Source organism: Mirounga leonina, unplaced genomic scaffold, assembly GCF_011800145.1.
Source record: "Mirounga leonina isolate KUSES-001 unplaced genomic scaffold, KU_Mleo_1.0 Mir_101595, whole genome shotgun sequence".
Lineage (NCBI taxonomy): Eukaryota > Metazoa > Chordata > Mammalia > Carnivora > Phocidae > Mirounga > Mirounga leonina.
In genome coordinates this window covers 5,818,147-5,841,374 of record NW_023270158.1, presented here as the reverse complement: position 1 = coordinate 5,841,374, position 23,228 = coordinate 5,818,147, and the positions used below count along the sequence as shown (strand labels likewise).

At 39.1% G+C, this 23,228-nt stretch overlaps 1 protein-coding gene across 1 annotated transcript; it reads left to right on the top strand.

Moving 5' to 3' along the window:
• EIF1AX (eukaryotic translation initiation factor 1A X-linked) lies at positions 1-21,392 on the top strand. Its single transcript, XM_035000556.1, has 7 exons — positions 1-279; positions 7,177-7,260; positions 9,861-9,964; positions 10,698-10,748; positions 14,230-14,311; positions 16,952-17,043; positions 19,921-21,392. The coding sequence occupies exons 1-7, from the start codon at positions 264-266 to the stop codon at positions 19,924-19,926; spliced, it is 435 nt and encodes a 144-aa protein (XP_034856447.1). The 5' UTR covers positions 1-263; the 3' UTR covers positions 19,927-21,392.
• Positions 21,393-23,228: the final 1,836 nt, after the last annotated feature.

Sequence of the window (23,228 nt, the reverse complement as noted above, 5' to 3'; positions counted from 1 at the left end):
GGGCCAGCCGGCGTTGGGAGGCGGGGAAAAGCGACGCAAGCAGCCGCGACGCCATTTGCTGCGGCTGAGCGTGGGCGCAGGCGGATCTCGGAAGAACTCGGTCGCGAGACTCTCCCGCGCACGCGAGCCGGCCTCTCTTGCCTGCTTGGTACCGCGAGGTCCCACGCGTTGCCCCGGGGGCCCCTCGGAGGAGTCGCTGCTCCCGCCGCCGCAGCCAACCGCAGGATAGGAGTCGGAAACGCCGGGAGGCTTCCGTCACCGCCATGCCCAAGAATAAAGGTAATGCTGCCTGGACCCCGGGACCACGACTCCACTCCACCCGGTCTCTCCGGCCCTGCCCCCGGCCTCCGGATTGCCCAGGCCGCAGTGACCTTCCTCTCTGCTGTGCCTGCACACGGCTGCACGATACGGACGCGATTTGGGGCTTGGGAGAGAAGCTGGGAAGTTACTCCTGTCTTCCAGTTTGGTCACATTGGGGTGGAGCCGACGCCATTTTTGTAGGGCCTCCTGCGGGAGAATGTGGGCTTTTGCTCCCGATTCGCGCCAGACTGACCGCGGCGCTTTATGGACCTGTGGGGGAGACCTCCCTGAGGCGGCCAGGGTTTCGCAAATGAGTGCCTTTGGCTTCCTGGGCAAGGAGTTAAGCCCTGAAAGCAGTTCTTAACTTTAAAATGATAATGCCTGCTTTAGTGACCAGGTACTCCTGTATGGGTTTCTTTATGGATAGTTGTTGAGTATTGTTGAGACTACTCCCTCTCCCTTGTAAACAGTGGACGAAACCTTGATGTAGATTTACTTATTTAAGGTTCATTTCTAGAGATTTACTCTTCCCCATCCCTTTACGGGGTTTAACTTTTTTTTTTTTTTAACCCCAGAACACTTGTTCCGTATTTATCCAAGTTTTCTATTTTTGTCTCATATCTTGTATAAATGTGTTCGGAGTAAAGACCTTTTAATTTTTTAAGTTCCCTCCATTCTGAGGCTAAACGTCCACAAATTACTTGTCTCGAAGATAAATTTTATTTGGAATTTCCAAAATGGAAGGTCTAATATACCTAAAAGCAGAGGAGTCCTAAAGAAATTATCCTTTTTTTTTAGACTTAAGGGGATTTCTCTTTTAAGTATCTTTATAATTTCCCAAGGAAATTGTATCTTTATAAATATTTCTTAAGGTAATTGTATCAATAGAAACAAGGAAACATTGTATTTCCTTCAGGAGAGGAGCATATTACACAAACCACAAGAAGTTTCCTTTGGTTACTCATCCTTGAGACCCCTTCCCTGACCCAGGCCTACTTCTGTTCTCTTTTCTACCTCACAGCTGGCTCCAGGGATTCTATCCCCTGGGGTACTTGGTTGGGGTTCTTTGCAAGATTTGGTGCAGTTCCCTTAGGGCACTCCACTGTCCTCAGAAATCTAACTTGCAGGTCCTTTTTGCAGCATATTACTGCTAATTATTCTGGGTGAAATAGAGTTCTAAAAAGTCAGTTTTCTTGTAACTTGTCCAATCCTTTATTTCCTTAGATGGTAATTGGATCACCTCAGTAAGTATCTTATTCTCACCTTTATTCTAGTGATGAGATTTCCAATTCCCTCACTAAACTCTAAGCTCTAATGGGCAGTAATAGTATCTGTCTTAATCACATTGAATTGACACTTAGTAGATGCTCAATAAATATTTGTTGGATTAAGTCACCTTCCTTTTGGTTGATTCTACTCAGATGAATAATAGGTTCCCCTTTGGTTCCCAGGGAACAGGACTTCTACATTAAATCACATCTAGTTCACTAGCCTATTTGAAGGTTATATTCCATTACATGGCAGTAAAATAGAGAGGCTAGTGATCGGGGTATGGTTAATTCTGATAAATTGGCAAGCAGTGGATCATTCTATAAATAATATTTGAAGCATACAAAAAATATAATACAATAAACACCTGGGAGTCTATTACTCTGAACTTGAAAATTAAAACACAGAATCATTTAAAGCCCTTTGTGTCCCCATCTCCAGTCCCCTCCTCCTGTCTTCCTCTGTTTTGGGAGGTAGTCACCATTTTGAATTTGTTGTTTATCATTTCAGTACTTGTAAAACCAATCTCTTATGTTAGTGCTTTCCAAGACCCCTGAATTTTATGAGATGAGGTTTACTAATGTAGAATTAAATTCATGTTTATTTTTGTTTTTCTTCATTGGAAAAGCCAGAAGCCTTGTGAATATAATTTTGGTGATGGTTTCACAAAGATATAAATTACCACAAACTGTGTTGAATGACTTTTGCTTTGGACTGATTCTTACCAGCTTATTTCCTCTAGAATCCTCTAGATACTTTTAGCTTATTACCTCAGGAAAAAGGGTATCTTTTGGTCCACTCGAAGACTATTTGAGGTAAGGCACTCCCACACTTTGAGGAAGTTACTACCTTTGCTTTTAAAATTGCCGCTCCTTTAGGAATGTATGGACGAGTACTCTGGACTGATTCAAAGAATTGCCCAACTTGGGTGTATAACTCAGTAAACAAAGCTGGTAGGATCCTTGCCCTAATGGAGCTTTCACTCTGGTTTGAAGATCTGGCATGAATGGCATGGAGCAGAAGATACTTTTTCTAGGAAATCCGTTTTCATGTCCCCTAAGAATGCCTCACATACTGAACTCTAAGGACACTGGGTGGGTCAGGAAATTATCGAGGCCCACCTGACAATAGCACAGAGCATTGTGAGACTTCCCCCAAGACGGATAACATGCACTTGGTTCTAGAAGTTATGTGTCTGTCTTTGTAGTGGCCGCGTGCACATTCTTGATTCTGTTTGGGCTGTGAACCTTTTGCTGCTTCCAGGTTCTTCCCATGAGTTCTTTAATATCACTACCACTTACAGCCTTTCTCCCACGTTTTGAAAAAGGCCACCAGTGGTTTTAGGTTCTGGAATAGGAACAAAATGCTGGAGAGAGGTACCCTTTTTTTTTTTTTTTTTTTTAAACAGTTTACAAACTCTTTCAAATGTTGCATTTGGTCTTTTTTTTTTTTTTTTTTAATTTTATTATGTTATGTTAGTCACCATACAATACATCATTAGTTTTTGATGTAGTGATCCACGATCCATTGTTTTCATATAACACCCAGTGCTCCATGCAGTACGTGCCCTCCTTAATACCCATCACCAGGCTAACCCATCCCCCCACCCCCCTCCCCTCTAAAATCCTGTTTGTTTCTCAAGTCCATAGTCTCTCATGGTTTATCTCTCCCTCCAATTCCCCCCACCCATTTTTCCCTTCCTTCTCTTAATGTCCTCCATGTTATTCCTTATGTTCCACAAATAAGTGAAACCATATGATAATTGACTTTCTCTGCTTGACTTATTTCAGAGAGGTACCCTTAATGTGAGGGCCAAGAACAACAACAAAAAAGATTAGGTTTGAATCTCTTCACCCCCACACACTGAAATATGAAAAGTGAGTTAATTCTCTGAGCTTCAGTGAACTCCGTGATAAACTGGGGATAAATGACCTATTCATAGGGTGATTGTGACAAGTAAAATGGGTGGCTTAATTGTATAGTGGTTAAGAGTATAGTTAACTGGGGTGGGGTCTTACTACTCACTTCAAATCCCAGATCTCACTTCTTATGATATAGCCTTGGATAAGTCACTTAACCTTTCAAAGACGATCATCTCCTGGGAAATGAAGACAAAATAGTACCTATCTCATAGGCATAGGTTGTGAAGGGTGAGTTACTGGGACAGTGAAAAATCTACTTGGATTAAAGCATAAGATAGTGGAAGAGAAATATTAAGAGGTAGATTGGTGTGTTCGTAGGTTGAGAGATACATATATTCTTTAAGGTGATCATGTTGTCACTGACAGAAACAAGGATATTGATTTAGGACCAGCTTTGTAAAAAATAAAAGTCGAGTTTTGAATAAAATCGAGCTTGAGAGGACAGTAACCCATTCACTGGAGCCATTAGAAATAGGGAGACCAATGCTTGGTTGAAATAGTGGGCTTAGATGTAAAATTATTAGCATAGAAGTGATAAGTGAGAAAAATTAATTTCCTTAAAGAGTGGGTTAACAGAAAGTGGGAATTTGGAATTAATGAAGCTCCAGAGGAATAGGCATAATTGGGGGGGGGGGTGGTGGCTGGTAAAAGTCAAGAATAGTGTGAGTGGCCCTTTAAAAGTCAGAAAAAGAAGAGTTGGGAAATGATCATTAGTGTCATTTAAAGTGTGTAAAACAAGGGGAGGGGGAGAATTACAGTTTTTTAAGGACAGCAGTAGATAGAATTCTAGAATCCTAAATGGTAGAAGGAATGTAGGAATGTAGAGGTATTTGGATCTTCTGTTCTAACTCCTTCATTTTACATAGTTTGTAACTGAGATCCTGAGAGGTTTTTGTGAAAGCCCCTTTCATCCTTTACTTCTCCCTCCCTCTACATTTGGTTATCATTCTCTTGTTTCCATCTCAGAAATATTCCTCCTGTTTTTCTCTTCCTCTTCGTGGCTAGGCTAGGCCTGCTTCATGGTACAGTTTTTGTTGAAGTGGTTTTTTTGTTTGTTTTTTTTGATAGTAAGTATATTTACCATTCACATTTCAAAAGTATGAAAAATGAAATCTCTTTCCTAAACATGTCCCATTGTAAACCAGTTCTCCTCACAGGCAGTCATTGTTAACTTTTTTTGTATATGCCTTTCCCAGAGGTATTTTATGTATATACAAGCAAATATGAGTATGCAGCTTGCTTGCTTTGTTTTGAAAACAAATTGTCTTCCATCCAAGTACTAACCAGGCCCGACCCTGCTCCCGCAGTCTGGATTTTGCTGATTGCATCCTATTTGCACCTTGCTTTTTATTGTTTTTTTTCCTACATCCCACTGTTTGTTTATTATTATTAACATATAATGTATTATTTGTTTCAGGGGTACAGGTCTGTGATTTATCAGTCTTACACAACACCCAGCACTCACCACAACACATACCCTCCCCAGTGTCCCATCACCCAGCCACCCCATCACCCCCACCCCCTCCACTCCAGCAACGCGGTTTGTTTCCTGAGATTAAGAGTCTCTTATGGGGACGCCTGGGTGGCTCAGTCGGTTAAGCGTCTGCCTTCAGCTCAGGTCATGATCCCAGGGTCCTGGGATCGAGTCCCGCATCGGGCTCCCTGCTCCACGGGGAGCCTGCTTCTCCCTCTGCCTCTGCCTCTCTCTCTATCTCTCATGAATAAATTAAAAAAAAAAAAAAAAAGAGTCTCTTATGGTTTCTCTCTCTCGTCTTATTTTTTTCCTCTCTTCCCCTATGATCCTTTGCCTTGTTTCTCAAATTCCACATATCAATGAGATCATATAATTGTCTTTCTCCGATTGACTTATTTCGCTTAGCATAATACCCTCTAGTTCCATCCACGTCATTGCAAATGGCAAGATTTCATTTTTTGATGGCTGTATAATATGCCATTGTGTATATATACCACATCTTTATCCATTCATCTGTTGATGGACATCTGGGCTCTTTCATAATTTGGCTATTGTGCACATTGCTGCTATAAACATTGGGGTGCATTTGCCCCTTCGGATCACTGTATTTTTATCTTTGGGGTGAATACCCAGTAGTGCAATTGCTGGGTCATAGGGTAGCTGCTTTTTATTGTTTTTTATTGGACTTTGTTATTTTTTTTTTAAGATTTTATTGAAGAGAGTGCACATGAGGGGGGCTGGGGGGGCCCCACGTGGGGCTCTATCCCAGGACCTGGAGATCATGAACTGAGCCCAAAGCATACTGACTGAGCCACCCAGGTGCCCATGGACTTTGTTTTTTTAGGTTAGTTACGTTTGTTTGTTTGTTTGTTTGTTTGTTTTAAAGATTTTATTTATTTATTTGAGAGAGAGAATGAGAGAGAGCACATGAGAGGGGGGAGGGTCAGAGGGAGAAGCAGACTCCCCGCTAAGCAGAGAGCCCAATGCGGGACTCGATCCTGGGACTCCAGGATCATGACCTGAGCCGAAGGCAGTCGCTTAACCAACTGAGCCACCCAGGCACCCTAGATTAGTTACATTTGTAGGGAAATGAGCAGAAACTAAAATTATATTACCCCAGCATGTTGTTAACATCTTACATGAGCCATAGATACATTATTACTAACAAGTCCATAGGTTACATTAAGGTTCATTCTTTATGTTGTACATTGTGTGGGTTTTGACAAAGGTATGATGACATGTATCCACCATTACAGTATCATACAGAATAGTAATTTAACTGCCCTGAAAATCCTCTGTGTTCCACATATTCATCTGCCCTCTCCTCCCCAACTCATGGCAACTACTAGTTTTTTTTTTTTTTTTTTTTACTGTGTCTATAGTTTTGCCTTTTCCAAAATGTATGGTTGGAATCATACTGTTCAGCCTTTATGGGTTCCTTCTTTCCCTTAACAGTTTGCATTTAAGGTTCTTTCATGTCTTTCGGGAACTCCATAGCTCATTTCTTTTTATTGCTCCATTGTGTCGATGAACCACAGTTTGTTTATTCACCTACTGAAGGACATCTTGGTTGTTTCCAAGTTCAGGAATTAGTGCCTTGTGTTTTTAACTTCAAATACTTTGCTCAGTGAATCTTTCCTACAGGTATAGATAAAACTGTCAAAGCAGCCAGAGTTGTTTTCCCTCCACCACAAAATCAATGTATCCTATTCCAGGAGCTATAACTTTACCCCCAGCCCCCACCCCAAGTCATCCTACTTGATTGAACTCAGACTTTTCATGGGGAGGTCTGGTAAAAGAGGGAGCTTATTTATTTAGAAATTTATGGGTAACCCGTTATATCTCCCACCCTGGCCCTTGTGGGTCACTGTAGGAGGGGTTCACTGAGAAATGTGCTCAACCAAGTGGTCATTATGGTCCAGGAACTTTGGTCATTGAATGCAGATGTTCTCAGGGATCTATATAATTTTATGTAATACCTTCTTTTGGTTTATTTGTATTTTATGTCAGAAATAACCCAAAAGGAATTTCTAAGAAGGGTAGGCAAGTGATGTGTTGGATATGATTGGAAATTTTAAATTTAATATGATTGGGTGGCCACATGAGGTGAATTTTTAAATTTAAATGATTTTTTAAAGGCATGTTGTGAGTCATTTATTTCTTTAATACTATTGTACAGATAACGTCTTTTTCTTTCTTTAAAACCATCAGGTAAAGGAGGTAAAAATAGACGCAGAGGTAAGAATGAGAATGAATCTGAAAAAAGAGAGCTGGTGTTCAAAGAAGACGGACAAGGTAAGCATTTCTGTGAGGGTTTTTTTTTAGTAACAGTTTTCTCTTTTTTAATACGGAATTTCAGTGTCTAAACATGAAAGATAGAACTATTCATAACCCTGAGCAATGACATCCTGTGCCCCTCTTTGCCCTTCTCTGTTCCTCAGCCCTCCACACCTCTCTAGAGCGCCTGTAATCATTCCCTGGTATCCTGTGTGCAATGAGGATTGGAGGCATTTCTGTAAATGTCTGGGTTTCATTGTTTTGTGCATGAACACTCATAATTAAGAATGAATTGTACGGTTCAGAGGGAATTAAGCCTCAAAGGCTGAGGTTAACAATTGGCATGATTTAGTAGACCTTTTTTGATAGTAAATGGTGCTTCGTAGTATTCTTATTAGACCATGGATTTTTGAGGGATGAATTAGAGGCCTTTCCCTCACTTCTCAATGCCATTAGCATATAATTTCAGGACGTAGAATACAGTGAAACTGAACAGTTGACTTTTCCAAACTAAGATGCATAACACTAGTTTCCCATATTTTTGAGCAATTTCAAACCTTTGGGAAAGTCGCAGTATTAATACAATGAATTCCCTTAAACCCTTCACGTGTGTGTGTGTGTGTGTGTGTGTGTGTGTGTGTGTGTCTCTTGAACCATTTTAAAGCTTGCAGGTTGCAGACATGATACTTTTGCCTTACCTGCTGCATTATGTTTCTTCAGGATGTTCTCGTACATAATCACAATAGAATTAAATCACACTCAGATAGTTTAACATAAATATATATCTAGTATATAATCTGTTTTTGAAGTTTCCAGTTATCCCAGTAATTTCCGGCATATTTTAATGAACTTTTTTTGATTGTCTTTTTATAGAACTTTGGTGGATTTTGTTCATGGCCGTGTTTATATAAGCCACTAAAAATGAAGAGTGTTTTGTGGCTAAAAGACTTTTTTGTTTCTTAGCCTTAGGCTTGCCTCCATTAGCAGTTGACTTCATTATGACCACCACTTTTTTCGTATTTTTTCCTCACTTTTTTTTTTTTTTTTTTAAGATTTTATTTATTTATTTGACAGAGAGAGACACAGTGAGAGAGGGAACACAAGCAGGGGGAGTGGGAGAAGCTGCCTTTGAATTGGCCCACCATATTGCGGCTCTAGGTTCAGTATATTCTGAGCAAGTCACTTCAGCATGTTAACCCCACAATTGAGCCTTTCAAAGTTAGGTCTCAGTATACTTAAAATCAGCGGATATTCCCTTTGGGGGTCAGTCTTATGTACAACTTGAGTAAGCTAAAGGTTCTGAAGCAACACCCGCCTCCGCCCCAGGTCTTCTGTCATTTAATGACAAGAGCAGAACAGACAGGCCCATGTGCAAGCTAATGCTCATCATCTCAGTTTTCCAAATGGCAGTAAAACCAGGTGGCTTCCTGGGTTTCCTTTTGGAAAGATTTTGATTAAAAGTTGGGCATTTTTGCCTGAGAACATCTTTCTGGCTTTACAAAAACTTTAGAATAATGACTTCTAATATAACAAAGATGTTACTGGGGCGCCTGGGTGGCTCAGCCAGTTAAGTGCCTGCCTTCAGCTCAGGTCATGATTCCAAGGTTCTGAGATCGAGCCCCACATCGGGCTCCCTGCTCACCTGGAAGCCTGCTTCTCTCTCTCCCTCTGACCCTCCCCCCACTCATGCTCGCTCGCTCGCTCTCATGCTCATTCTGTCTCTCTCTCAAAATCTTTTTTGAAAAAATAACAAAGACGTTACTAACATTAAGCTACTTGTATTTGCCAGGTGTACCAAAAATTGTGTTGAGATTAGCCTCTAAAGGATCTGAGGGAAAGGAGATTCAAGTTTGGGAGACGTTCCAAATGTGAGAGATTGATGAGGTGTAATGTACGTTTACAGACATGCTGCCTTGGTCTCCAAAAATAAAGCATACAGTTATGAAGATAGTAGTCCTTCTGCTTATTCAAAATGAATAGTTAATTAAAGCATTTCTTTCTTTTTTTTTTTTTTAAAGATTTTATTTATTTATTTGACAGAGAGAGACACAGCGAGAGGGGGAACACAAGCAGGGGGAGTGGGAGAGGGAGAAGCAGACTCCCCACGGAGCAGGGAGCCCGATGCGGGGCTTGATCCCAGGACCCTGGGATCATGACCTGAGCCAAAGGCAGATGCTTAACGACTGAGCCACCCAGGTGCCCCGATAATTAAAGCATTTCTGATAGCAGAGATAGCTTGTTATAGAAATGACATTATGGAGTCTAGATTATGGCTCTGCCATTAACTAGCTTAGTGTTTATTAATCCTAGGATTTATTTTACTACACATATTTGTTCCTAACCAATATACCTATGTGTTCTAGTCTGTTTTGTTTTGTTTTAGATTTATTTATTTATCTTAGGGCGGAGGGAGAGAGTCTGAAGCAGACTCTGTGCTGAGCATGGAGCCCTATGTAGGGCTTGATCCCAGAATCCTGAGATCATGACCTGAGCCAAAACTAAGAGTTGGACTGTGCCACCCAGGCACCACTGTTCTAGTCCATTTTGTGCAGACTTTGAAGTTGATGTTATGAAAAGTTGAACACACTTCCTGTACACTTTTGTTTTCCCTCCCCCAGAGTATGCTCAAGTAATCAAAATGTTGGGAAATGGACGATTAGAAGCGATGTGCTTTGATGGTGTAAAGAGGTTATGTCACATCAGAGGGAAATTGAGAAAAAAGGTAGGTGTGGAAATTTGTTTTACTTTAAAATTGTGAGTAAGAGGGGAAAATGGCTCTATAGTTTTTATGGGTCAAGGACCTCATTTTTGGAAGTTCCCCAAAGATTTCAGTAGAACAGTGATTTACCTATAATAAAACAGCCAACTCCTTGATGGTAGTTTTATATGGAGTCTATTTAAAGACACATTTGCATCACCTATGTTTTTTCTGCTCAAAATGTTTAACCTGAATCTAATCATGAAGAAACTATCAACAAATCCAAATTGAGGGAGACCTGCAAAACAAATGGCCTGGTCTTAGTACAATGTTAATGACCTTAAAGGGGGCGAGGGGGGACTATTCCAGTTGAATGGAGATGAAAGAAACCTAATGGTTAAATGGGGTAGGTGGCCCATGTTTGGATTCTGGTTTGAGGGTGGGGGCAATAGTTGTAAAGAGTGTTAAGAAAATTTGAATATGAATTACACTAAGTATTATGGTGATAATAAATTTCCTGAATGGGCTGCCTTGAAAAGGAATGATTAATTTCCTATCATAGTGGGTGTTGAGGCAGATACATTAATTGGGTAAAAGTCCCTCCAACTCTGATTTTTATATGGGTATTTTTTAATCCCGTTACCAAGTATAGGTACTTCACCCACAGTTGGGTGAATAGTATTTTATGGAAAGACTGACTCAATGTTGCTTTGATTCTTTATTTTTAAATATGACATGCAGTGACTTTCTTTCATAGGTTTGGATAAATACTTCAGACATTATATTGGTTGGTCTCCGAGACTACCAGGTAAAAATATATGTGTATATATATATATTTTTTTTCCTCATTGTTCACTTGGTTGAATTTTGTGAGCCATTAATGCTTAGAACTTCCGTCATGACTGTATTTGACCAGTTTCACCCCAGCATGCTGCTCACCACTGTGTCAACAAACATTTCATAAGGGCCAGTTACATTTTTTAGGTATTGTGCTAGGTACCCTAGGCATCGTGGTTCCCAGATGGCCATTCTGTGGAGTCTACATTTTCACTGTGGAAAAAATAACAGGCAATGTGAATTTTTCATAAAGCTAAATGGTCTTGTTTTTCCTTTTTTGATATTTAAAAAGTTCCCTTTTTTGGAATGAGTGATGTTATATAGTGGTGGTTTTGTTCGTGTTCTTATTTGTTAAAATAAAAATTTAATCTTATGTTGGACCTCCCATGGCAATTTTTCTTTTTAATTTATACGTGTTGAAATCAAAATCTGGAAACTGTTACTGTAGTGGATACACCTGAATGACTCAAGCTCCCATCCCAGAAAGTGTTTATGGCCTGGTAGTGAAAAAAATAAGACAGGCACACAAGTAATTACAGTACAAACCATGATAGAAGTATGTGCTCTAAATTTGAATGAGCACTTAAAGGAAAAAATGGTACTTCCCCTTCATGATCTCAACCTGGAGACTACTCATTGTGGGTCTCTGTAGTCCGTTTGGTTTCTACCTATTGGAACTCATCACCATATATTTAATCACATTGTGAGTGATGTTTCTGTTTTTATAACCTTGATCCTACTTTGATTTTTTAAGATATATATTCCAGAATAAAGAACTAAAATCTTCATTTTAAATTAGTGGTTCTCAACCATGAGTGAATTTTTTCCTCCAGGGACCATTTGGCGGTGTCTGGAGACATTTCTGGTTGTCACAACTGGGGGAGGCAGTGTTGTTGGCATATAATGGATAGTGCCCAGGGGTGATGCCAAATATCCTACATTGCACAGGACAGTCCCTACAACAAAGAATTACCCAGCCCAAAATGTGAACAATGCAAAAAAGCCAGCTTTAATTAATACCATTTTGGGTTGCCTGGGTGGCTCAGTTAAGCATCCAACTCTTGATTTCAGCTCAGGTCATGATCTCAGGGTCATGAGATCAAGCCCTGCATTGGGCTCCTTGCTGGGTGTGGAGCTTGCTTAAGATTCTCAGGCGCCTGGGTGGCTCATGATGGTTAAGTGCCTTCGGCTCAGGTCATGATCCCAGGGTCCTGGGATCGAGTCCCACATCGGGCTCTCTGCTCCTTGGGAGCCTGCTTTTCCCTCTGCCTCTCTCTCTCTGTCTCTCATGAATAAATAAATAAAATCTTTAAAAAAAAAAAGATACTCTCCTTCTGTGTCCGCCCTGCCCTGCCCCCCAACCCCCGACAAGGGTGCACTCTCTCTCTAACAAATCAAACAAAATACCATTCTGATGTCGTTTCTTCTTTTGATCTTAAAAATAGCCCCAGAAGTAGGAAGAATAATTAGTTCTCTGTTTGACAGATAAGGAAACCAAGGTTTGAAAACATGTACCATTCTTTTTTTTTTTTTTTTTTTTAAGATTTGATTTATTTATTTGACAGAGACACAGCGAGAGATGGAACACAAGCATGGGGAGTGGGAGAGGGAGAAGCAGGCTTCCCGCTGAGCAGGGAGCCTGATGCAGGGGTCAATCCCAGGACCCTGGGACCATGACCTGAGCCGAAGGCAGATGCCAAACGACTGAGCCACCCACGGGCTCCGAAAACATGTACCATTCTGACTATAAAATGACAGCCAAGACCAACTTTCTGATTCTTAAATCTCCCACAAACCACCTTCTCTACCCTTGCCACTTAAAGGGTGATCCAGGGACCAGTGGCATCACTGGCTTTTGGGAACTTGTCAGAAATGCAGGTTTTTGGACCCCACCCCAGACCTCCTAAATTGGAATATGCATTTTAACAATTTACCTTTGAGCTTCTATAAACATTACAGTTCAAGAAGTACTGGTTTGAATCACACTGCCTTTGCATCACTGATGCTCTTTGTAGTCATTAGGACCTGCTTTTAGGTCCAAAGAACTTTTTGAAGTTGAAACAATCAACTTCAACACTTTTTCTTCCTTAACTGAGTTGGGTTCTTTTCAAATGGGAAAGTGAACATTCTATGGCAGTAATTTTCAGTGGGACATTTGCCTCAGAAACACTCTTTTAAGAGCTTTTAAAAATACAGATTCATGAGCTTCACTCCATCTCTACTAATCTTCAGGAAATATAAAGGCTCCACTGGAGATTCCAGTCAGTTCATATTCTAAGAACCACTGATTCATGGAAAGGTATATTAATTTCCTTAGGGGATTACACAGTCTCAATTTTTTAGACTGTTTAATCACCCTGTAAACTATGGTCCCAGGGAATTTTTGTATTTCCAAAGACTTATAGGGTGCCTGGGTGGCTCAGTCGTTAAGCGTCTGCCTTGGGCTCAGGTCATGATCCCAGGGTCCTGGGATCGAGCCCCACGTCGGGCTCCCTGCTTGGCAAGAAGCCTGCTTCTCCCTTCCACTCCCCCTGCTTGTGTTCCCTCTCTCGCTGTGTCTCTCTCTGTCAAATAAATAAAAATCTTTAAAAAAAAAAAAAAAAAAAGACTTCTAATCAAAGGATAGTAGTAAATAACTTGAAAAGATTGGGTTTGTACAGTTCTCTTTTTAAAGTGAGATCTGTAAATATCTTCCTTAAGCTTGTTGATCGTCATTCATTTATGCATGTAAGCAGCTTCATACTATATAATCCTGAGGATGTTTTTTAGAGGATAGGAGAAAACTTTATTTTTTAAAAGTTTTGTTTGCTTTGATACTTTTTTTTTTTTAAGCTTTTATTTGAGAGTGAGCACAAGCAGGGTGAGAGGCAGAAGGGGAGGGAGAGGAACAAGCAGACTCCCTGCTGAGTAGGGAGCCTGATGCAGGGGCCCCATCCCAGGACCCCAAGATCATGACCCAAGCTGAAGTCAGATGCTTAACCAACTGAGCCACCCAGGTGCCCATAATACTTTTTTTTTTTTTTTAAGATTTTTATTTATTTATTTGAGAGAGAGAATGAGATAGAGAGAGCATGAGGGGGGGAGGGTCAGAGGGAGAAGCAGACCCCCTGCTGAGCAGGGAGCCTGATGCGGGACTCAATCCCGGGACTCCAGGATCATGACCTGAGCCGAAGGCAGTCGCTTAACCGACTGAGCCACCCAGGCGCCCAATACTTTTTTTTTTTTAACTTTAATTCTGGTATAATTAACAATATAGTCATTCAACATTATGGAAATTATAGTGTATATGGAACGTCACCCAGTGCTCATGACAACAAGTGCACTGGATAGGAGAAAACTTTAAAATGTGAAAAGAGATTGTAATGACAGTTTTTAATTTATCCAGTTTGAAAATAATTTGGGAAAATAATATTTTGGCATAATTGGTTCTAAAAGTTAATTGTCTTTTTCAGGATAATAAAGCCGATGTAATTTTAAAATACAATGCAGATGAAGCTAGGAGTCTGAAGGCATATGGCGAGCTTCCAGAGCATGGTAATGTCTGAGTTATTTTATTGACCTGTCATACGGTGTTAGTACTTGGTGTTACTTAGGTGAAGGAATTTTGGTAGAATTTTGCATATTTACTTTTGTGCTTACATGGTTCATTTTAAGTATGCCTGCTTATACTTCATAATACTGGATACCTTAAGAAAAAAGTAACTGGGATTCTGTCCTTAATAAATACACTTTCTGGTGTGGAGTTACACTTTATAAACTCTGAACTTCTGCCTAATACCAATCAGGAATACTTTTGTTACAGTATTTATTTCACAGTAACTTTCTCAAGAGATTGTCATTGTTCATCTACTTTAAATGTAAAGCAAGGATAGTAGTTACTGTTGTTGATTTTTATAAAGTTTTCAGTTCTTATCCTAGTATCATAAGATCCCATAGGATTTTTTAAAACCAACATTCTTTGTTTCTGTTACCAATACAAAAGTTATGCATTCTTTTTTTTTTTTTTTAAGATTTTATTCATTTCAGAGAGGGAGGGCAAGAGAGAGAGCAAGCAAGCATGAGTGGGGAGAGGAGGGGGAGAGGGAGAAGCAGACCCCCTGCTGAGCAGAGAGCCCGATAATGGGGATCCATCCCAGGAGTCTGGGATCATGACCTGAGCCAAAGGCAGACGCTTAACTGACTGAGCCACCTAGGCACCCCAAAAGTTACGCATTGTTATGCGGAAAGCTTAAATAAAACAAAAATAAGTCCCTCATAACCTCACCAAAGGGGAAATGTCCTTTACATACTACTTTGTAAGCCTACCTTTTTCATTTGATGTTTTTGTTTTGTAGTGTTTTTTGTTTGTTTTGGCTCTCTTGCATATTATGAAAACAATACTTAAGCATGAAAATCCTACTGAAATTATTTCCGTGACATTTTCAATCTAGGAAATGCTAGTATATTGGGGAATAGGACCAGCACCTCCCAGTTCATTTTCATTGCTTAGGGGTAATCATGATTTGACTAAAGTTTCTGATTGATGAGTGTCTGGTGATTGGTAAGTTGTTAGCATGTGCTCTAACCATTTTTTTGGGCATAGCTGGAAATTGTAATAGTTTCAGAATTTGTGTAACTGGAGCCTGCATTACTAAAAATATCTTTGTGAAATAAATAGTTGGGACTACATTAACCTAAAAAGCTTTTGCACAGTGAAAGAAACCAACAAAACAAAGTGGCAACCTATTGAATAGGAGAAGATACTTGCAAATGATGTATCTAATAAATGGTTTATATCCAAAATATGTAAAGAACTCCTACAACTTGGGGCACCTGGGTGGCTCAGTTGATTAAGCATCTGCCTTAGGCTCAGGTCATTATCCCAGGGTCCTGGGATTGAACCCCACATCGGGCTCCCTGCTCAGCAGGGGAGTCTGCCTCTCCCTCTGCCCCTCCCCCTGCTCGTGTGTGCGCTCTCTCTCTCAAAAAAATTAATCTTGATTTTTTATTTTTTAAAAGATTTTATTTGAGAGCAAAAGTGAGAGATCACAGAGGGGAGATCACTGGCTGAGCCACCCAGATGCCCCAAATAAAATCTTCAAAAAAAAAAACCAAACTCCTACAACTGAATGCCTAAAAATCCTCCCAAATAATCCAATTAAAAATGGGCAGAGGACCTGAATAGACATTTTACACAGAAGACGTAGAAAGGCCAATAGGCCTGTGAAAAGAGCTTAGCATCACTAATCATCAGGGAAATGCAAATCAAAACCATCCCCTCATCCCAGTCAGAATATCTGGTATCAAAAAGACAAGAAATAACAAGTGTTGGTGAAAATGGGGAGAAAAAGGAACCCTCGTGCGCAGTTGGTGGGAATGAAAACTGGTGCAGCTACTGTGGAAAACAGTATGGAGGTTCCTCAAAAAGTTAAACATAAAAATACCATTCAATTCAGAGATTCCACTACTGGATATTTACCCACAGAAAACGAAAGCACTTATTTGGAAAAATGTATGTACCCTTGTGTTTATTGCAGCATTTTTTACAATAGCCAAGATACGGAAGCAACTCAAGTGTCCACTGATAGATAAATGGATAAAGAACATATGATTGACACACACATACATTGGAGTATCAGACATAAAAGCAAATGAAATCTTGCCATTTGTAATAACATGGTTGGACCTTGAGGGTATTATGCCAGGTGAAATAAATCAGAGACAAATACCATATGATTGCAGTTAGACATGTGGAATCTAAAAAAACAAAAAAATGAACAAACAACAAGAGAGAAATAGACTCATAAATATAGAGAAGATAAACCAGTGGTTGCTGGGGGGTGGGGGGGTAGGTGAAATAGGTGAAGGGGATTAAGAGTTACAAACTACCAGTTCTAAAATAAGTCCATGGGGATGAAAAGTGCAGCATGGGAAATATAGTCAATAATATCGTAATAACTTTGGTGACAGATGGTAACTATGCTTATTCTGGTGAACATATTGTAGTGTATATAATTGTCAAATCAATTATGTTGTGCGCTTGAAATTAATGTATATGTCAACTATACTTGAATTGGTATGTTTGACTCAAGTCTTTTTATACTTCAACATTTAATATCAGACCACTTTTAGTGCACAGTTACTCATTTTAATATCATCTTGGTTATATGAGTGTGTTTGTTACTGTTTCTTTAGCTAAAATCAATGAAACTGATACATTTGGTCCTGGAGATGATGATGAAATTCAGTTTGATGACATTGGTGATGATGATGAAGACATCGATGATGTAAGTAGATGCATCTTGCATTTTCCAACTTTTGTTTCTGAATTATCCACAGAGAAACCAGCCTTTTCTCCTATCTTCCTTTAAACTAAAAATGTTGAATACTTAAATTAGGGTATATTTCAAGACTTGTCCATGAATTAAAATACTCAGTGTAATATAGAAGACAACTAGCCAAACTGTTAAACTTTGAAAATTCTTAAAATCTTTTCAACATTTCGGGCGCCTGGGTGGCTCAGTCGTTAAGCATCTGCCTTCGGCTCGGGTCATGATCCCAGAGTCCTGGAATCGAGTCCCACATCAGGCTCCCTGTTTGGCAGGAAGTCTGCTTCTCCCTCTCCCCCTCCCCCTGCTTTGTGTTCCTGCTCTCGCTATCTCTCTCTCTGTCAAATAAATAAATAAAATCTTAAAAAAAAAAATATTTTCAACATTTCTTCCAGAAAAGATGAGTATTTGCTTTGGCGATATGAATGCTAGGCATTGGAATCATAACTTGTTTAAAAGCATCTAAAGAGATAGCTCTTTCTGAATTTAGCAGACAGTTGTAAGAAATAGAAGATCTTCTCAAAGAAACGTGCCTTAATTGAAATACTAGTATGTTAAGAGAAGAATCTTGTTCGAACAGCTTGATATGAAGCATTGGAATTACAACATTTTTTTAGAAGATTTTATTTAGTTGTTTTAGAGAGAGCACGTGGGAGGTGGGCAAAGGGAGAGAGAGAATCCCGAGCAGACTCTGCCCTGATCATGGAGCCCAACGCAGGGCTCTGTCCCACAACCCTGAGATCATGACCTGAGCCAAAACCAAGAGTCAAACGCTTGACCAGCTGAGCCACCCACACACCCCAAAAGGTCTCAAATTTAACAAGGCTTTTAACATATGTTGTAATTCCAGGGGCGCCTCTCTCCCTTTCCCTCTGCCCCTCCCCCACATGTGTGATCTCTCTTTTTTTTTTTTAAAGATTTTTTTAATTTATTTATTTGAGAGAGAGAGAGAGCACAAGAGGGGGGAGCGGGAGAGGGAGAAGCAGACTCCCTGCCAAGCAGGGAGCCTGGTGCGGGACTTGATCCACGGACTCCAGGATCATGACCTGAGCCGAAGGCAGTCACTTAACCAACTGAGCCACCCAGGCGCCCGATCTCTCTTTCTAAAATAAATAATCTTTAAAAAGTTGAGACCTTCTGCCAATTACTTATGCCAATCTGTTGGATATGCACTGTTGCCAGACTCTTGGTTTGGAGTTGGTGTGTTTTAGGAAAATGTATTATTTTTCTGAAAGGTAAAGCAGTGATGCTCACACGAACAAATGCCCTTTTGCTGTTAACAGTATTTAAATGAAATTCATACTTAGTTTCTGGCAATGTAAATAATTGTAGTAGTAGTATAAGTTATTCTTAACTCCAGTGTGGGCTCTTTTTCAACTCCTTAAAATAAAAATGTCATTGAGAACCCACCGGTGTATATAACTCTAAAAATAATTATGCTAATGTTTGGTTTGATTCGAAGATGAAATTTTAGTGTACCTGGGGCAGTATTTCCTAGGACTGTGCAACACAATTACCAGAGCCTTTCAAAAATACTAAGGCTGATCTTCAGGAAGTCTGAGTTAGGCATCAGAAGTGATACCCACTACCAGGATTCTATAATTAATATTTTTATACCTGATTTATCATATATCTTAACTATATCTTTTTTTTTTTTTAAGATTTTATTTATTTATTTGAGAGGGAGAGAATGAGAGACAGAGCACGAGAGGGAAGAGGGCAGAGGGAGAAGCAGACCCCCTGCTGAGCAGGGAGCCCGATGTGGGACTCGATCCCGGGACTCCAGGATCATGACCTGAGCCGAAGGCAGTCGCCTAAACCAACTGAGCCACCCAGGCGCCCCTATCTTAACTATATCTTTATTCATCCATCAATCCATCTTATATTTTGATGCATCTTCAGACCATTTAGAATACTCAGGGTGAATTAAGGATTTGAGTATATATCCTCCATGTGTATATGCGTTTATGAATTTTTACATAAATACATCATTCTTTTTTTAATGTACCTCCCTTTAGAGACCCTGAGCCACAGAATTCTTGTGACTGAATTATTAATGATACTTTTGACAGTAGATTTATTGATTATATTCTGTGACCAGAACCTGACATGGAATTGTGTTGTAAATTAAGGGGCAATCCAAACATTTTTAGAGCTGGGGTAGAAGGTCTCTTTTGGAAATTAAGAACCTAATCAGAGAACACTTTTGAATATGAATTTGAATTTGAATACACTGAGCTGTATTCATTTAGGAAAATGTATTACATTTTCCTAATTGAGGATCTAGACAGGGTTAAGATTTTCTAAGAAAAAAAATTCTGAATCTGTGCCAGTGATGCCTTGGAATTGGACCCAGTAAGCTGGCAGGGAAAGAGATGGTAAAAGATGGTGGCTACTAAAGGAATTTGAGTTATCTTGAACGTTTTGCGAGGGTTGCCTTGTTACCACCTGAGAACCCTACTTTTCCAAGACATTTCTCCAGATGGTTCATAGGTACACTAGCCTTTTTTCCTGTACCCAGGTTGAGAGGAGAATTTGGTTACTGTCAGACTTGCCCCTTTCTCAGATAATACTCCTGTGTCTGCTCCCACCCCAGAATAAAAAATCTTTCATCACTAACACAAAAGGGAGGAGACACTAAACTTTATTAAGAATATTTTGCATAGCATGACATGGTTGTAAAGATTTACTGGCAACAAACTGTAATTGAGAAAAACCCTGTGTGTAGAATTTCCTCTTCAAAGATAGCTTTAGGGTGTGCAAGCCTCCCTTATGTGGTAGACTGTTGGAATATAAGAATTCTTTCATTTGATCTGATGTTCTTTTCCCTTCCAGATCTAAATTGAATTCAACATTTTACATTCCAATTTCTCTGAGGATTGTTCCAACAATTTGGATTTTGGCTGTGACCTGTTAAAGAAGATTAAAATTTAATTAGCATGAGTGCAATTTGCTAAAGCAGACTGATTTGTTTCTAAGGTATTTCTTTAAAAACTGGTAATGCTGAATTCTCTTAAGTGAAAAGTTAAACCCCCTTTGTTCTTTTGATGTATTGGAGCTTATGGGTAAAAGACCACATCTACTATTTTTAAAAAGAGGGGAGAAATGCATTACTGCCTTTCCTACTTTGACCCCTTCCCGTAAGTAAATGAATGTTCTGAATTAACTATTTGCCCTACACTCATTATGGATTATGATTAAGCCCTAACTTTGACTAGCCTGTTGACTGTATATTCCATTTACTTTGATGTTCCCTTGAGATTTTGATACAGTTTAAAGGAGGCAGAACTCTGTATTTGAAGTAAAAATGATTAGGTCTGTTTTTCATATTTAAGTAGCATGTGGCTATTTTTGTACTAATTTTGATATCATGTACATTCTTTTCATGATCTTATTTTGCCACTATAAATGTATAAGCAAAAAAGCATTTCCAAAATGCAGGTTTTAGAACCTGGGTTTTAATAGCAATTTTTAATTTGTAAGGTTAGTAGTTACAGGAATTGAACAGTAGGTGGCACCCAGTCATCTTAACATTGAAACGTTGCTATATATAGTTGGCAGTTTTTTTCCTTACTATGCATAGGAAATTTCCCAAACAAGAAAAGATTGTTTGGATCATATGCATGTATGTAGAATATTTTTAAAGAACAAAAATATTGTTAAAGTGTCATTTTATTTCAGAAGTCATATACCTATAAGCTACAATTTTGAGTGCTTTATAAACAACTGAATTATGTATAAATGAAAATTTAATTTCCTAACAACTGTACAAATTAAGCCTTTTTCAAACTATCCCTAAGCTGGGAAAAGAGGAGGGGAATAACAATTTACTGAAAAGATGGTTTCTCATTTTAAATGGGAGAGCTACAGCTGAGAAATATAATAAAGACAATGTCATCTGCAGAGTATATTATACCCTTACTTGGTGTTTAGGATGTATTTTATTGTGTGTAAAGATTTGTTTTGCTTGTATTTTATTGGGAATTTGGATTTTCCCTTACTTAGTTTTGTTTTCAATTCTACAAAGATGAAATTGATGGCTGGGCTATTTAGACCTCACTAGCCACATTGAAATCTTAGGCAACTTTAAAAGAAGAGGTCCATCATTAAGGTAATGAAGCTTCTAGTCTCCCGGTCTCCAGAGGTGTTTTCAATGATGAAAAGTACTACAAAGGGAAATAAACCTTCATGTGGCTTCAGAAAATAAGCAGATCTTCTCTAATCTCATGCTTATTCCTAAGTGTGCAAACTCTGGAATCAGAATCTGAGGTACTATAAAGCATTATTAAATCAAAGAATAGAAATGAGTAGACAGTTGAAATTCATGTTTCTTATTCTCTGGAGTTCTGAACACTTAACCTAGAGGGAATGCATCCGAGACCATGAGCTGTTTTTTTTAAGACTTGTAAGAAACCAGCCTTGAAGAATCAACTTAGTGATTACCTTCATCAAAATCTAAACTAAGATATTTAGGCTTCTGTACAAAAAGTGTTTTGCTAAATTTGTGGTGTATATATAGATTCTTTTTCCGTGTTGTTTTACCAAGAATGTTGTAACTCTACATCTGTGGTACAGTTCATGGTAGGGATGGTACAGCTCACACATTAGCTTTTCTACTTACCTCCTCTAACAAATATGGTTCGTCTAAAGATTCTTAAATTACAACTATGGTCCCCATTCATGTGTGTGTTAGTGATATTTTTTTTTCCTTGCCTACCTAGTAAAAGCTCAATCTAGTGCCATTGCATCCTGGAAAATCTCAAATCATAATGATTATAAAATGGTAAAGTTCTAGGTCATACGCAACACTACTTGGAGGGATTGTTTTATTAAATTTAATGTGAAATTTGTATAGTTTTATTGATTATATTTCAAATGAGAAATGGAAGTAGTCCTTGGTGTTTTTTGTTTTGTTTTTTTTTTGGTGTGTGTATGTGTGGTGTTTTGTTGAATTTCTTTGGTTGGTTGGTTTTTGGTTTGTATGGTATTTTTTTGGTTTTCGTTTATTTTTTTGGTTTTGGGGTTTTTTTGGTTATACTCTTTGATTCCCATAACAGAGCTATAAGGTATGCCCTGAAAGAAAATAAAATGTTTGAAATCCAAAATAATGGTTCTTCCTGCTAAGCGGGTATAATAATTATTACTAATGAATTTGATGGGCTTGCATTTTTCATGCAGTGTTGATTCTACTACCAGTTAGAGTATAAATAAATTGTATTACTAAGGTGGCTCAACAACCAAACCAAGCATTTGTGTGAAAAAAGACGTGCCAAGATTTAATTGCTTGACTGTTGACTCTCTTTTGAACATCCAGCCTCTTAAGAGATCCTCTTAAGGATCCTGTAAACTATGCATGATGAAAATTCGTGTATTTTATTAAGGAATGGCCATTGGTTTACTCACCACATCTACAGAATCATGGCTGTGAATATAGTTGGTTACAAAACTCGTTGTGACTTGTAGTTTAACTTAATCTCATCTATCTTGTGTAAATATTAAATTATAGGATGGTGAATAACATCTTTAGTAGATATAAACTGCTGTGAGTACTGACTTCAGAACAACAGAGTAATCAAGTAGGTAAAAGCATGTTTGAAATAAAAATACCTAGCTGGATTTATACTTGATTTGATTTGTTTACAGATTTTAAAGTATCCAGTATTAACTGTAGCTTGACAGTTAAAGTATCAGAATGAAAGTGAGGTTCTTTATGTTACCTGTTCTAACAATTAAGATTCATATTGGTAGGAGATGTTTAGATCTTTGTCCTGCTTAGCAAGAGGAAGTTTCATTTATACTGTTTGGACTCCCATGAACTTGTACACACTACTTTTGTGTTTTTGATTTACCTTGAACTATCATTCTTTTTATCCTTGCTTATTTCTTCCTACTCAGAACAAAATCTTAAGTCTTACTACAGCTGCATTGAGACACTTAACTTCTCAGGTACAGAGTGAACCAAGGGATTTGGAGAGTATTGGAGTGGATCCTCTTCCCCCCAGCTGCTGGGAACTTAGGAGGCAGTGTGATAGAGAGTGAAGGGAGCATGGGCCCTGGGGTCAGGAGGCCTGTGCCCCAACCCCCACTCTGCCCTTAACCTCCAGGTGACCATGGGCACCTTCTCTCACTTGTGTGAGTTTCAG